A 17,086-nucleotide genomic window follows, 5' to 3' on the forward strand; every position below is an offset into this window, starting at 1 on the left:
TTTAGGATTAAGCCAGTAGTAATTACAAGTAAGTCTCGAGGGAATTAATGTAAGTCAATGCAATGTCCTCTGAAGTCACAGAAACCAGTGTGTGTGTGTGTGTGTGGCTCTATTAGGGCACTGATCCCTGTATGGTTTGACACTCAGACACACTTTTCAACTCCTCCCCTCTGCCTCCAGCCACAGTGTGAGTGTGTGAGTGGAGCCAATACAATCTTAGTCAACCTGCACTGCGAGCGGGAGAGCGAGCAAGAGGGGGAGAGAGAGAGAGAGGGAGAGAGAGCAAAAGAAAGAGTGGGCAGCCACTCTGGTGCACTCTGGTGGTTCTTGCAGCAGCGTCACTGTTTGCTTGGTCTCCAACACTTTAAACTGTGGCTCATGCAAGACTCAGCAGAAACACCGCAAACTAATCCCAGTGGACGACTTTCAATGGACAAAGCTGGGTCTTTCTGCTCCAGAACCACTTTTCTCCACCACTTCATACATGGACACTTTTCTTGGATTTCTTTCTTTTCTAGAAAGTGCTTCAGCTCCATGAGCTGATACTGTTTCCAGCTCACTTTTTCAGTTGGACACCGGGGATCATGTTGTGGTCGCGTAGACCAGAGGAGCCTCCACAAACAATCACGTCCGTGGAGACATGTGGAGCCTCTGCTGCCCTGTGACGCCCGACAATCTAAGACACCCTGCCTGTGTGTGTGTTTGTGTGTGTGTGTGTGTGAAATGTGAGGCAGTAAGGAACTGTTGTCTTGTGAGGAGAATGTCAACAACTTAATTCCAAACACGTTATAATGCTCGTAAAAAGTGCTCATTTGGCAGTTCTGTTCATCCCCTTTGTGAAAACCAACTGCTGAAGAATGGATGGAAACCTGAGCACGTCACTGGGGATTAACGCCACAAAATCCTACCACGACGCCGCGGGTCCCTGGAGCCTCATCATACTGGTCATCATCATACTGACCATCGTGGTGGGAAACCTGCTGGTCATCGTCGCCGTTGCTCACACCTCCCAGCTACAGACGACGACAAACATCTTCATCATGTCCCTGGCGTGTGCGGACCTCATCATGGGCGTACTTGTGGTCCCACTGGGGGCCACGATCGTAGTGACGGGCAACTGGCAGCTCAGTGACACGTTCTGCGAGTTCTGGACGTCCGTGGACGTCCTGTGCGTGACGGCGAGCATCGAGACGCTGTGTGTCATCGCAGTGGATCGATACATCGCCATCACGAGGCCTCTCCGGTACAAGGTCCTGCTTAACAAGTGCCGTGCCAGAGTAATAGTTTGTTTAGTGTGGGTGGTGTCTGCCTTAATTTCCTTCGTGCCAATTATGAAAGGGTACTACCGGGCAGAGGAATCCGAGGCTGTGAGGTGCTACAATGACCCCGCATGCTGTGACTTTGTGACCAACTGGGCCTTCGCCATCATATCCTCCATAGTTTCTTTTTACATTCCACTCATCGTGATGATATTCGTGTATGCAAAAGTCTTTCTAATAGCCACGCGCCAGGTCCAGCTCATAGATAAGAATCGCATACGCTTCCAGAACGAGTGCGCGACGACACATATTCAGGTCTGCCCGAGCGTCAACAACATCCTGCCGTCGACGTGTGGGGGCTTCGGCGGCTGCAACAGCGCGGTGAGGAGGAAGAGCACCAAGCGGAGGCCGTCCAGACTCACGCTGGTCAAAGAGCACAAGGCCCTCAAGACCCTGGGCATCATCATGGGGACCTTCACCGTGTGTTGGCTCCCATTCTTCGTGGCCAACATCATCAACGCTTTTAACAAAGACGTTCCCCCCGAGAGGATCTTTAGACTGTTGAACTGGCTGGGTTACATCAACTCGGGCCTCAACCCCATCATCTACTGCCGGAGTCCAGAGTTCCGCACTGCGTTCAAGAACCTGCTGTGCTGCCCGTGGCTGTCCACGCTGCGGCTCAACACGTTCTACAAAGAGCTGCGGACTCGCTGCTCCTGCTTTCTGTGGCAAGCCGAGGCGGGCACAGCCGGCCCTTTCCAAAAGTCTTCAACCAACAACACGGAGGGCAACGAGAGCATGGTGAGCTCGCAGGGAAGCAGCAAGAGTGAGGAGGCTTCGCCTGGTCCTCTGCAGTCCAATGACAGCACACAAGTCAGTGACTTGTCAGAGTCAGAGACCAGATTGTAAGTTTTTTTTTGTCTAATTTTAATGGTTTTGTGATGAAATTTCTTTGAAGTACCTCATAAAAAGTGCAGTGTTTAGTTTGGTTTAGTGTTAAGAATACAAGCTATGGTTAGACTGCAAAAAGAGACCTCTGTGAAATAAGGTAAATATCCTTAAAGTGATTTAAACAAGACAAAACATGCCAATTTTTAAGAAAGTGCTCATCACAAGCAAAGAAAATTATGTCATGTGAGAGATGTGTTATATAGTATGTGTCTGTTACTAAATTAAGCTGACTTTAAAAATATTTTTTTATTCTTTATATCTTAGAATTTCTTATATTTGCAAACACACACTAATGTGTGAACAAACTTAATATACACACAACATATTGTTTGAGCTTGTTTCTGGTAATTAAAGCTTAAATAAGCTGTTATAGCTTATTAAAACTTACTTGCCAAGACTGTTTGTTTATTTATTTACCAAAAATGAAGAACAATTTCCCCAGAAATGAGTCTTATTTTTATTTTATTTTTTACATTTACATCACTTTTTTGCAGTGTAGTGGAAACAGACAAACCTTGAATCCACAGCATAAATCTGCCAAACTTGTTTTTTGTTTGTTTTTTTTGGGTTTAATTAAAAAAAAAATTTAATAAATAAAATAAAGTGTTCAATAAGTCACATAAAAACCATGAATGTATAAGTTATATCAGGGAGTCTGTTACTGTGGCTGGTTTTATACTATTAAAGTATAGAATCAATATTACATATTCATATAAGTGTTATTTGTTATTTATATTAAAAAACAGCATATCAGTGAAGTGTTAGTAACCATATTTTTTATCTATCTCTCAGGAAAATTGTTAATTTTAGTCAAAGTTATTATGAAAATTAAAAACTTAATTAAATTAAAAATCTTTTCTACTCTCTTCTCTACTCTGAGTGCATTTGAAAAAAAAAAAAAAAACATATTTGTACATTTTCTAGTATATTAATGTGCTATACACAAGCCAAAAATGTGCGAGAAAATAAATCCTATCTGCAGCAGTGGAGGCTTCAGGCAGTAATACAATTAAAAGTGGAACTTAATATTTGGGTTTCTGAGTGTGATTCAATAAATAAGTGCGCACTGAGCCTGTATCACTTACTGCACTGTTTGTTTTTAATGTGTCGTCATCAGCTAACGACACATTAAAAATAACTATCCAATGTCTCACAGTGTGTATGTGTGTGTGTGTGTGTGTGTGTGGGGGGGGCGTGGTTATGGCTATGCACGCTTGTTAATTAGAGATAACAATATCATCTTGTATTTTGTAGTAAAACCTCAATGTTATATCCCAGTGTCATGATCTGGTATCAGAGAGAGACAATCATTGTCCCACGATGATAAACGTGTGAAAGACCGGCGTGTGTTGTGTGTGTCAAAGGCTGATTGTGGCTCATTTAAGGACATTTTACTAAAATATAAAAAAAGTGTGAGTGGGCCCCCGTGTGACCTACCCCACACCCACTGCAGCAGATAAATCTTTATCAGTTACACACAAGACTTTCCCCATAACTGGAGAGGCTGTTTACGAGAACGACACCCCCCACTGGGACAGGTTAGCCGGGGTTGGCTGTCTTAATATTACTGTTTTTTTTCTTCTTCTTTTTTGTGACAGAGAGCTCGTCGGAAAACACAGGGAGGCACAGGACTGATTTGTATATCTGAGTGTCAATGTCGTTATTGTTATTGAGAATTTTATTCAAAATTTCAAGTTGCAAAGTGGAATGCGGCTAACTTCTTTTAAACTTTCCAAAATATATTAATTATAATAACTGACTATTACGTTGCCTCCAATATACGTCTAAATTTTCGACACAACTTCACAGTTTGAGGAAATTGACTGCTTTAAAAACCTTACATGTTTCTTGATTTAAACACTTTCAGCACAGAAAATAGTTGATTTAAGTTATGCCTCAGTTGATTTATAGTAATAATATAGCCAATATTTATTGTAAGGCTGAATGAAGTTGATAGCACAATGAAAAATGTATTCATTTCTTTAAAGTTTTGATATGACTTCAATTAGAATTTCTAATATTTCACAAAATGTTTTACTTTTTAAACTATTCAAACATATAATACTATCATAACTAACTAATACGTAGTCACTGTGTTTGGTTATGGTCTCATAAATTTGTCTTAAACACTGTAAAAAATTATTTCCACAAAATCCTTGCACGCTCCTTAACTCAAACACTTTCATCTGAGAAAATAGTTATTATTATAGTAATTTGAGTCACTCAATGTTATTGTGCTATAGTAATATAGTTGTATAGTAAGTGTTATAGTAGTATGGTAAGGGCTATATTAGTATTGTATAGCAATATTACTGTATAGTCAATATTTGTTGTTAAAGTAACAGGTGAAATAAGTTTTGAACAAAAGTTTTGAAATTTTTGATACGACTTTAATCAGAATTTCAAATATTTCAAATATTTTCAGAAAATAGAAATTATAAATTCCTTTCTATTAAAACTATAATAATTACCATAACTAACTAATACTCACTGTGGTTGGTTGTGTCTCTAAAAGTCTTAACACTGTAAAACCTCAAACTGTCTAAGGAAACTGACAACCTTAAATCCTTTAAGTTTCTAAACTTGAACAATTTCCGCATAAGGGAGTAGTAGATTAAACTAAGCTAAGTATTTATAGCTAAAGTAAGGTAAATTGACTCTATGGTCCAATTCAATTCAACTGGAGCTTTAATTTGACTTCAATGAGCTAAATATTAAATATTGCTGTTAGGTTTTGATTTTTCAAAGGGAAATATTCTTTACTTATCCTAATTCTCAAAATATAACCATTATAATATAATAATAACAACTTAGTTCACTAAAAGAATTTCATTATATGCAAATAGATGATTAAATTTACTCTAGTATTTATTGTTAAGGTAACTTTAGTGAATGAAGATTATAGTATAACTCAATTTAATTAAGTTATTTGAAGGTTTTGCAGTGCAAAGAGCTTTTGAAATTGTATGTCACAGCTCTTACACGACACCTCAGGACATGAATTCCCACGAGTCACCTGGTAGTTTTATGATTAAAGGGACGATGCCATTTAAATATTTACTTTGTAGAGCAAACTGTAGAGATTACATTTCAGTGTTCTTCACATGACTCCCTTAGTTTGTGGAATTTTACCGGCGTTATCGATGGCTCTGGAACACGGGGAGACATTTAGAGTTCATATAAAAGTCTTCCTTAAAAGGAGCCGTGGTGCGTTCTGTTGTAAATCACAAGCTCCGCGGACTTTACCGTGCGCTTCGAGGAGGATTACAAACCTAAGTAAGACCAGCCGTCTGAAAATGACTCTAAACATGACCAGAGAGATATTTCATGGCGGTTCCAGGTAGAGTCTAATCTGCTTAACCTGATACCGTTAATGCAACATGAGGAATCTATAGAGACAATGTGCGCCACAATCGGTGCTGTCAACTCTCCGTCGCTCGTCTATTAATCCAAACACTGAAGAACAATGACGAGCATGTTTCCTCAAACAGTGAGTAACATTAGAGGTGGTTAAGCCACAGCGTTGACTGATGTCTAATCCCAGGGATGATTGAGAAAAGAAGCAGTTTTAAACATTGATATGAATGGTTACACTGCACAGAAGGGCCATTATCAATAGTAACTTTGTTTTCACAGAAATACATGCAGGCATATCACTGCGGCCCTTATCAACATCCACAGCCTTCAGCTCCTGTCACGTAAGCACCGTGGAACAGCAGCGAGTGCAATTCCTCGTCGCTTCTCTGCATAAAAGCATTTTATAATTCATCTCTCATCGATTCCACAACGAAGGGGAAAGTGTCGCTGTCGTTGCTCCAACTGTGCAACATCTCTGAAACCCCCAACTCTGCATCATTCATTCATTCTATTAATCTCTGCACCGTCTGCGTCACTTTTTGGAGCAGACCATATTTAATACAAGTCATATTTATCTTTAACATTAGCATTTTTCAAATATACAGTGCTTAACAAATGTATTAGAACACCTGTCATCAAAACGAGAACACATAGCTATTTTAGAAATCTTTCAAAAACCACAAAATATTAATTATCAGTCATTTATTTGGCAAATTACAAACTGAATTCACCTTTTTTTAATACCCAAATATGAGCTGACTCACTGTGCTTCTTCTCTGAGAAGTCAGGCATGAATCAATCATAACATTCAGCCACTAAAACTAGTGTTTCTGTTCAGAAATGCAAGGAAATATCTATATTTTGACATCTTAATCAAGAAATAATAATGTGCTTTACTATTTTTGCCCTTTTTTTGCAAAACAGTACATTTGAAAATCCATGTATAACAACATAATACTTATATTTAAGCATTAAAAATATCATTTTGGTTAAAGAGCTTCTACATAGTGGCGTATTAACCTTTACAAAAATCTATCTATCTATCTATCTATCTATCTATCTATCTATCTATCTATCTATCTATCTATCTATCTATAACCAGATGTCTGTTCCATTAAAGAGGAAGTGAAGGTTGATGTACACAGTCACACAGTCCACACAACTTTTTTTTTTCATCACACAGAATGAATGTGTGGATTTGTGTTTTTGTATGTGTGTGTGTTCTTTTCTTTTTCACCACTTAAGTAACAAACCCTGCCCCTGCCTCAGCCCTAATGTGTGCATCTAAGCTGAAATATCGTTATTGCGATGTGTCATGAGCAGCGGGAGTTTGTTGGCACAGTTTATCCATGATTGAGAACATTGACGTTAAGCTAACAGAGGGGGCGGAACATTTGATTCCCCCGGAGCTGAAGCCAAATAGAACAGATTGAGGACTGAACCGTAAACTGCATGATGGGAGTTTTATCTCGCCGAGTGTCTGATTTAGAGTCAGGAGCAGAACGCTCGTCCACCTGAGCATGTCAGAGACCGGACTGATGCTCACGCAGAGTCACAGTGCAGCAGCCACAGAGCACTGAGAGAGCTGAGAGCAATATCATTATCACAGAGCTTATAGTAAACAGGAAACACACTGTGCGCTACACCTGAGCCGCTGCAACACAATTAAAGCCCACATAGACCGGAAGCTCCAATTAACGCTGCGTTTGTGTGTGTATCTGCGTCATTACCTCGTTTATGAAACCCTAAAGTTTCAGAACAACAGTTCAGCCACTGCTGAGAAAATAGTGTTGTATTGTTTTCCTGGGCTCTGCGAAGCGGATCGGCACTTCCGTAGTTTGATGTCGTCATCAGAAATCCTCACCACTCCTCTCACCACCGTAGTGCCTCCCGGTGTGGGCACTAGTCCGGGCACATCCGGTTGCGTACATTCAACCGCAGAAGAAGAACTACTCTCATTGTAGCTGCTGCGATGCAGAGCATCCACCGTGCCAGAGGGGGAGCTGTGTATCTGAGAGCTGGCCTACCAATTACGTCACTTCCAGGTACCTGGCCAATCACAGGACAGGATTTAAATTTATTTCATCAGATTAATTTATAAAATGACAGATAACTCAAAGACATGATTTTTATTTTACAAGAATAACTACTGAAATGAAAGATTGTGAATGAATGTGTGTTTTTTTTGTATAAACTACATATGAAAATGGCAGATAACATAAACACATGTATTTCACTGTACAAGCTTAACGACTTAAATGAAAGATAACATTGAAAAAATCGTGTTGAACAAAAGCTGGAAATGAGGATGTTCTCAAACGTCTCGTTTTGTCCACAAACCAAATGGATTCAGTTTAAATGATTTCTTTGTTAAATAGTGCAAATAATCCAGAAAATATTCACATTTAAGAAGCTGAAAAATCACAACTGGTTTTAGTTATTGAAAAAACATTGATTATCAAATCATTGCAGCCCTAAATTTACCATAAAAAAGTCTGTTATGTAAACTTAGAATGGTAAAAAACAATCTGCTCATAACATGAAAACAAATAAATATAGTCCAAATATAGAACATATTCAAAAACATGCTCTTATTCTTAAACAAATAACATGACGACACTAAACTGAGAGATGACATTTCCAGTATAAACACCGACAAGTGGCTCATTACTCTCAATAATTGTATAAATATGTCCGACACAAGGACAAGTCTTATATTTTAAACCAAATGTGGCATGTCGGGTTCACAGTGTGTGTTAATGTTTCAATGCTAAATATGAAGATGTTATTCTATTTTCCGCACATGTATCCTGTATCCTCCCAAAGTACTTGATGCTGCATTAAAAGCCACTTTGTTGGTGTAAGAAAAACATAACGAGAGTAAGCACTCAGAGCTCAAACCTCCGCCAAAGCCACAGAGTCTGGGTTTCTAGCCGTTTATACAAGGTTTGCAAGGTTATTGGTTTATTTACGAAGAACATTCAGTGTCTGGATCACCATCGTAAGTGAAGAGTCTTTTCCTTTAGTACATACATGGATGATCTAGAATCCTTTCTGGAATCCTTATTTGGAATCATTTCTTCTTTGGTCAATAACCAAACAAGCCCAGAACATTTCAACCAAATAATTCCTTTACTTTTAGAGTTATGCTGCTCACAAACAAGCAAACAAACAAATAAATAAAAAAACACAGCCTCCTTGACAGTGACAAACATAGATCCTCAAACTGTGGTACATGTACCATCAGTGGTACATGAGCTTCCTCTGGTGGTACTTGGAGGAAAATCAGAAATACTGTTCTGCTGTATATACCAGGGTATGTAAAGTGCTAGAAAATTAAATATATAACAAAATAATAATAATAATAATTACAGTCATCTTATCTGTCATTATAATGCCACTATACCAGTGTGTTTAGTATGTGTGAGGAAGAGGAGGACGACGATGAGAGAGCAAATTAGCTCAATATCTTCTCAGGTGGTATTTATACTTGGTATAAAAAGGACGTATATTATAAATATGAAAAACAACAACCAAAGTGGGGCGTTGCTTGCTAAAATATTTTACAAGGAGTTGTACTCATATGTGGTTCATGCACAAACACAAAACTAAACTGTGTGGTTTTCACTTTTATAAACGCCGAAAGCTTTTTGGTCAATTTCCACGTGTCATTATAAAAAGGAGCAAATTGAAAGTGAAAATGCGTCTGCAACAAGCAGCAGGGGAGAATTATCACATGATGAGAGGAGACCACAAAATGGACAATAATGGCCTGTAAAAGCATTATAATGTTTCATGTTAAATAGCCGCGCCAACAATCCACGTCAACAACCCAGGATGTTCCAGCCATTTATATTTTAACATATTTTATGTTTCTTTTTAAGCAAAAAAAACAACAACAGTTTCCCAGAATTTGATTTTACTTTCTTAAAAAACCTGTGGGGGGGGGTTTTAGTACTTTGACATTTCCCGTAGATTCAAGATGAAAAATCACGCACAACATGACAAAACTGATAAAACAATAAAAGATATTTTACATCTGAGATCTCGCAGGCCACATGCAGCCCAGCATTCATATGCTATAATGAGTAATTTCTATATGCTTTTTTTATTCATAGATACATTTTGCATCATGAATAGTTTATATTGCGAACTTTTTATTGCTCCATATCAAAACAAACACTTTTATTACTAAATTAGGTGAAATATCACCAGAAATCTTATTATTTCAATGTCTTTTTCTCAAAAAGTCAGACTTTTTTTTTTCACTTGACCGGCCTCCTACTGACCAATCTAGACACTTATGACCCCTGGTTTAGGGGCTCGGATTGTTACCTCACAGCAAAAGGGTCATGGGTTTGGACCAAACTCCTGTACCACAGTCCAAAAACATACAGATTAGGTTAATTGGACAGTGAAAAATTGTTTTATGTCAGATGGGATTAGCTCCAATCCCCCCACAATGATGTGGAGGATGAAGTGGTAAACAATGAATGAATGAATGAATGAATGAATGACAAGCTTTTTAGTGCACTGAGCTGCTAATGTGTGATTGTAAGGATTTAAACATTAGAATAAAATAGTGTTTTAATGCTGTTTAAAGACTGTGTTGTGTTTCACTGTGAAGCCTGTACTTCTGACATCTTCTCTTCCGTGCACCGACGATGCCCTCGACCCATCTCCACACACGTGGACGCCCTTTCATTATGTGCATTTAGTTAGTTTAGAGAGAGATCGGTCCAGATATAGCAGGGAGAAGCAAAACATGACGGCAGTGACCTGTGGGAAACCTCCAACGCTGCCTTTCAATTCGGCCGCTGCTATCAGAGCCGATCCCTGCGGCTCGCTCTCTGCATGGAGGCATCAGGGAGTCGAGCAAACACTCGAGAGACAGTTTCAAACTTTGATTTCTTAGACATAGAACTTCAGTCCTATACGACAGCAACATTCACCATATCTGTTGTCAAATGTGTATAATTTGATTGCTTCATTTATCAGTTTAAATGCATTACAGATGTATTTTAATGTGTCTAATTAAAGACACGTTGTACAAGTTACAGTGTGTAGCTCTCAGTTTGATCTCATTGATGATAATCCTGGTGCAATGGTTTATTTATGTAAAATGTAGTGTTTGTATGTTTTAAAAAACCTCGTTATACGACGGTTCCTTTGTCACACGAGCTCATTTGTCCACGTGTGATAAGATTAATTACAGTACACGACTAATTCAGATTATTTTAGCTTTAGATTGATTTGATACATGTCACTGATGGATGAAACCGGTTGTTCACAGTTTAAATATTTGGGATTCATGTGTTAGCTCCAGGTTAAAGTCGTGTGTAACTTTTATATGAAACAAATGTCACTTAGATTCAAACTATTGTGAAATGATTCAGCCAACCATGTTCATGTGGGTCCCATAAGAACAACATGGGTCCCCAATTTGGGCTTCCCATGTGGGGCCCATGTCGGTGATATCATGTGGGACCTGCATCATTTACCCACTTCAAGCCCATGTCCACTTAGTACCCACTTAGAACCCACTTAGAACCCACTTAGAACCCACTTAGAACCCACTTAGTACCCACTTAGTACCCAGGTAGCCTGGAAAGTGACTAATCCCAGCTGACACAGTCAGAGACCAGTCCTGGTCTTCGGGGACCCCTGTCCTGCATGTTTTAGAACGTTTCCCTGCTCCAACACACCTGATTGAAATGAGTGGGGCGTTTACAGAGCTTGATGATGATCAGACTATCAGACTATTAGACTCTAACTGGGTTAGTGTCCAGTTAACCTAATCTGTGTGTTTTTGGACTGTGGCAGGAAACCCCCCCACACACACACAGGAAGGTCACCAGTGACCTTCTTGCTGTGAGGCAACAATCCAAGCCACTGCAACACTGTGTGGCCCTACACTTCCCGTTGAAAGACAACATGCCCTACCACTGATCCACCATGGCTCAACTCCTCACTTTTTTAATACTTAATCCTTTTAGTACATTTTATACGAGAAAATTACTTTTGATCCTCAAGTACAATACATGTCATTAACTTTAAGACTTTTACTGAAGTAACATTATTTAAAAAAGTGAATTTTCTGGTAAAGATATTTGTACTTTTACTCAAGTTTCCCCTTTAAGGTACTTTATACAAGAAAAAGAAAACACAAAAGAGTTCAACTCCACAGTGAAATACGGTTGTGCCGCATTGTGAATGGTTTCCTGCATATTTCTTCCTGTATGCATTCACATTTGGGTGAAGCCTACAGTCGTAGCTAGTTTATGTCTTCCTGTGGAGACATGCACGCTGGAGGTGATAGCATCAGAATTCCTGTCTTGTTGGGGTTGGGTGGGGGTGGGGGGGGGAAGGTTAAAGGTAGAGTTTCACACGGGATAAAAGGGATGAGGGCAACTCGGCAATAGCTCTGTGATTAGAAAGCGTAGGGGTAAAAAAAGAAAAAGGAGTTGATGCACTGATTATATTCATGCCGTTTTCCACATGAAAACATGCTCGTGCTTATAAATAACCTGTGAGACAGCAAACTGTTGTCGTCCTGGAGCCTTGTTATCTGATAGACACTGAAATATGGTGGAGGGTGTGACCGGCTCAAGTCATTCAGTCACACACACACACACACAGTGAAAGAGCTGCTCGTTCATAACGCGTGTGATATAATAATGAGCGTCGTTAATGCCATGTACTTTATTTCTAAAGCGCTTTATAACAACGCACAGGTGAACAAAGGGCTTTAGAATATAAAAGCATGGCATTGTAAAAAACTAATTCATGAAACATGAACCAAAAACACACAAGAATATGAAGTGAAACCAGATGACCTAGTTTCTGCGGTCAGTTTTTAGCCCCTCCCACTTCCAATTTAAAACGCCCATTTCCCGAACCACTGTCAGGCATACATTTTCACCAGGTCTGATAAACACGATTCATTTCGAAGAAAAATAAGAAGAACTAGTACACATTTGCGCGTTTTTTTTTTTATGTGGGTACGACAAAAACCCATTTATGTAGGGTGCAAATCACCAAAATGGATGCCAAAATTCAAAATGGCCAACTTCCTGTTGAATTGAGGCCATGATTACGGTTGACTTTTTTATTCGTCTTGGTCTATAACATCTTCCCACCAAGTTTTGGGAAATTCGGTGGAACTCCCTTTTTTTTACCTTAGGGGGCGCTATTGAGCCCTTGAGCAACGCACAGGTCCGGGAACTATGCCAATATCACATTTTTGCCAGACCTGACCTCCATTTCAAGAGTTTTTATGCACGTTAACCCCCTCAAAAATGATCTAAAAGCCATGGATATACTAATAATCTGAAGGAATTCATGCCATTCGTGGCTCGGGCCCTAATAAAAGAATAAAAATAGTAAAACTGACACCCCACTACTGGATATTAAAAGCCATTCTGAATAAATATGTTTTAAGTTTGAATTTAAAAAGTCAAATCTGAAATATTGAAGGGTTCTGTGTTTAGAATTCAATCTATGTTTAGAGTGCAATCTGTGTTACCGTAATTACGCGCCAGTTTGTGCTGTTGGAAATATTCCTGCAGTTTCTGAAAGCTGCGAAGTTGCACGTTTCAGCCCATGTGTGGTTATTACAATAACTTTACTCACGCTGTTGCAGGAAGCCTAGCAAATCAGCGTCTTTGTCACCAGAGAGGAAAGAGTTAGAAAAAAACACCCTTTTTTGGACATTGAGACAAAAACTCAAATGTTACTTTAAATATGTGTTCTAGTGTTCAAATTTCAAATTTAACACGAAAAATCTGGTGTTCGTGTACAACTACGGTGAAAACCTCCTTAAACCTGCCTTTGAAATATGGAAAATCAATCATGTTTACATGAAGAAGTAACATTGAAGTAACTTTGGATCCACATATTTATGCCAGGCAGCTTTTCTCAAGCTTTGTTTTCTGCAAACAATGGCAGAACTCACATAGTTCTGTTGTTTATGCCAAAGAAGACCCAGCACATGCTAGTGAAGAGTTCTTAAATACACTATATTCTTCTCATTTTAAGGGTCAAATTCTTTTTGGTGGCTCCAGATGACTTTTATTTTGGTGGAGAGCGGCCAAAAATGTCTCTCTTGATACTAAAAGTTGCAGAACCCTGACAATAAACTACATATAAAAACTGGATATTTGTGTCTGGGTGAGTCTAAGCAGGAAGTAACTTTATTAATTAGCCACCAGAGGGCGACTCCTCTGGTGGCAAAAAAGACCTCAGTTTGAATGGAAGTCTATGGGAAAATGAGTTTCTGTTCTCAGTTGATTTAAAACGTCAGTGAGCATTTTACTGGGCACTTAATGTTTTCAAACATGGAAATAATGATGTTTTAAAATGTCTTGTTTTTGTTCAAAGAACAAAATGATTAAATTTTAATGATTTTATTTGTTATATGACGCAAAGAAACCAGGAAATAGTCACATTTAAGAGGCTGAAAAATCAGAGAAACTCGTTTTAATTGTAAGAAATGACGATTAGTGATTAATCGCTGATTAATCGCTGATTAATCGCTGCAAATGTAACGTATTTGTTGAGAGATGGTAAACTGGTGAGTGTTGAGGGAATTCAACTCATTCCAAAGCTGTTTATTTTAATGGCTGTTCTTCCCAGTGTGATGATCATCTCATCTACATGTAGTGATTGAGCTGTTTATGTCGTTTCATTTCAGCAGAAACACGATAAAACAGCTATAACACAAACTCTGTGATTGCTTTGTCCTATTTCCTCTGTTCACTGCTGTTTTGTTGTTTGTATTGTCTGTATTATTTTCTGGAACGTGTACTTGTGTGCTTTGAAAGGCATAAAATGTATTATAATATTACTAATTCTAACATGATTCTCTCTGTTCAGCTTAACGTTGCAGGAAAAGGACGGATGAGCGGTGAAACGTGGAGCAGCTGAAGCAAACTCACGTTCTGCAGCTGCCACCGCCGCTGTCGTCGTCGTTCCTATAACAAACAACTGAGACCAAAGACAAGAGCGAGGACAAGGAGGAGGAGGAGGAGGAGGAAGAAGAGGAGAGTCCACACTCACTCACTCACGTCTCAGAACCAGAGGCAGGAACACGCGGTGGAGACGACCCGCTGTGACTCAGCACTTCACCGGTGCAAACCGCTGACTCTTCAAAACTTTTTCCTTTTTTTTTTTTTTTTTGCCAAAGTGAGACAATAAAACTGCAGCGGGGAAAAATCAGATGAACTGCAGCCAATCTGTGGCCTGAGGTTTCAACAGTAAATAAATAAACAACATAAAAAAGTATCTTGTATCATATGTTATCTGGTAAGTTATCTATTTATGATACACTGACACTGTAGCAAGTTACAAGATGTCTATTCTGATACAAGGTAATACAACACTCATTCATTCATACAGAAGCATCACATTCAACTGAAAACAACCCATAAAAATTTCTATTTTTCTGAAGAAAGTTGATTTTTTTTCCCCCTAAAATAAATAATTTGTTTTTAATAATCTGTTTTTATTTGAATTTAAGAAGTTGTTTGCTGTTTTTCTGAATTATTAAGACATTTATCTGTTTAAAAATAACATTAGCCCTGTTTTCCAGAATGAATGAATGAATCTCATTACTCTGGAAATCAGAGCACATATTTTATGAACTTTTTAGTAAAAAAAAAGAAATTCTCAGAATTTCCTCTTTAATTTGTAAAAACAGACGATAAATAATAGTTTTATTTGGGCAAAGAATATCTTGTTAATTCAAGAAATTTTTATAAATTGGAGCAAAATACAATTTGCAGGAAAAACTATCGTGTTCATTTAGAAAAATTAAATGATTCCGTATTTGTTGAAAAAAAAAAATCTCAGAAAAACTGAGATTAAATAACAAAGAATAAATTGTTTATTTAAGACAAATATTCAGAAATATCCAGGAAAAAAATTGTGTTTATCCAGAAAAAAGGAGCAGACATGTTTTTTTTCCAGGTGAATATAAAAAGCTTCTGTACATTTCTCACTGTTCAGATCACCGTCAGCTGTGAATTCAGATGTTTCTAATGTCACTTTCAATATTTATCTTTGTCCATAAAAGTCCATTAAAAAAAGTTACTTTAAATAAAAAACATCCTGTTAAAAAAAAACCCACAGCAGGAAATCTCAAATAAACGTGTGTTACGGTTTGTTTCATTTGTTTGTGTGACGTTCAGTCGATGAACAAGAATCTGTTGCCATTCAAATGACCCTTAGGTCAAAGGTCATGACAGAAGTTCAACAACACACTCACTAATGCTGTCATCATAAAATCACGGTCGTCCATTATATTGTTGTCTTCTGATCGTCATCTGTTTCAGTGAGAAATAAAAGACAAACGTGTGTAACTGTTTTTAAACACGTGCTGTTTCAAAAACTAACAAACAAACGTGTCAAATTTACGAGTTCAAAAGTTCAAAATACCTTAAAATTCTAAGATTAGAGACATTATGATTTTTTTTTCTAAATTCTGAGATTAGAGTCAGATTCCATTTGTTCAAAAAAATCTAAGACATTTTGAGGGTTTTTTTCTCCTGAATTCTGAGATTAATCAGAGTTTTTTTTCGTTCCCAATTCTGAGATTAAAGATAGATTCTGTTTTTCCCCCTAAAACTAAGATTGAAGACATTCTGAGTTTTTTTTCTTGGGACGAGTCAGATTTCTGAGATTAAAGTCAGACTTCTGAGATTAAAGTCAAACCTCCGAGTTAACACCATGTCCACAACATGTGGCCTTAATCCTCTTTCATACCAAACAGGTGAAATAATGTTGGATAAATGACATCATCACATAAAAACTACTTGAAACTGTCAGGATGTTTTTCTTTTATTGGCCTCCGTTCATCACATCATCAGTGTCTGAACTGCAGCGTCTGGCTTCTCAGCTCGACATGACTTCATCTGCAGATGTGACACTAAGTTATGATCAGTTTGATTAAACAATAGTTAATCTGATCACGCTGAAGAGCTGAGAGAATCCAGATGGGAAAGAGTCAGGAAAAAAAAGAAAAGAATTAAAATTTTGTGCAAATGTGATTGTGAGTGTCGAAGTTTCTATGGAAACAAAATAAAACAAAGTCAGAATTCCGAGAGGAAAAAAGTCCAAATTTGAGATTAAAGTCAGAATAAAAACTCTAATCCTCTGCTATACACAGCTTTACAGATTTACATTAAATGTTTTTGACACCACATTGGGCTTCAATATTCTATAACGCTCTGTGTAAAATTATAAAATGATAATTTTACAATATGCTGTCACCTTTCAAACAGTCTGGTCATTTTTCCTCTGACCTTTGACATCAACAAAAGACTCTTCACCCTCAGAACAGCTGCTCACTGAATTCTTTTTTTTCTTTTTTTATTTCTTTGGACCATTCTGTGTAAACATTAGAAATGAGTGAGTGTGAAAAATCCCAGTGGATCAACACTCAGACACAAACAATCACGTCATATTATTCAGAATAATAATTTAAATCACCTTTCCTCCTCGTGTGCAAATGAACTGGCTGC

The 17,086-nt window shown here is 38.0% G+C and overlaps 1 protein-coding gene across 1 annotated transcript; it reads left to right on the plus strand.

Annotated features, from left to right (window-relative positions):
- The first annotated feature begins 239 nt into the window (after positions 1-239).
- adrb3a (adrenoceptor beta 3a) lies at positions 240-14,849 on the plus strand. The gene is made up of 2 exons (XM_058635163.1): positions 240-2,164; positions 14,442-14,849. The coding sequence occupies exons 1-2, from the start codon at positions 858-860 to the stop codon at positions 14,467-14,469; spliced, it is 1,335 nt and encodes a 444-aa protein (XP_058491146.1). The 5' UTR covers positions 240-857; the 3' UTR covers positions 14,470-14,849.
- The last annotated feature ends 2,237 nt before the right edge of the window (positions 14,850-17,086 follow it).

Source organism: Solea solea, chromosome 8 (genome assembly GCF_958295425.1).
Source record: "Solea solea chromosome 8, fSolSol10.1, whole genome shotgun sequence".
Lineage (NCBI taxonomy): Eukaryota > Metazoa > Chordata > Actinopteri > Pleuronectiformes > Soleidae > Solea > Solea solea.

What these genes read in the sequence shown, in the direction of transcription:
- adrb3a (XM_058635163.1), top strand. Translation starts at nt 858, where the DNA reads ATGGATGGAAACCTGAGCACGTCACTGGGGATTAACGCCACAAAATCC. An exon ending in TCAGAGTCAGAGACCAGATT is followed by an intron (nt 2,165 to 14,441) that starts GTAAGTTTTTTT and finishes CTCTCTGTTCAG; the next exon opens with CTTAACGTTGCAGGAAAAGG.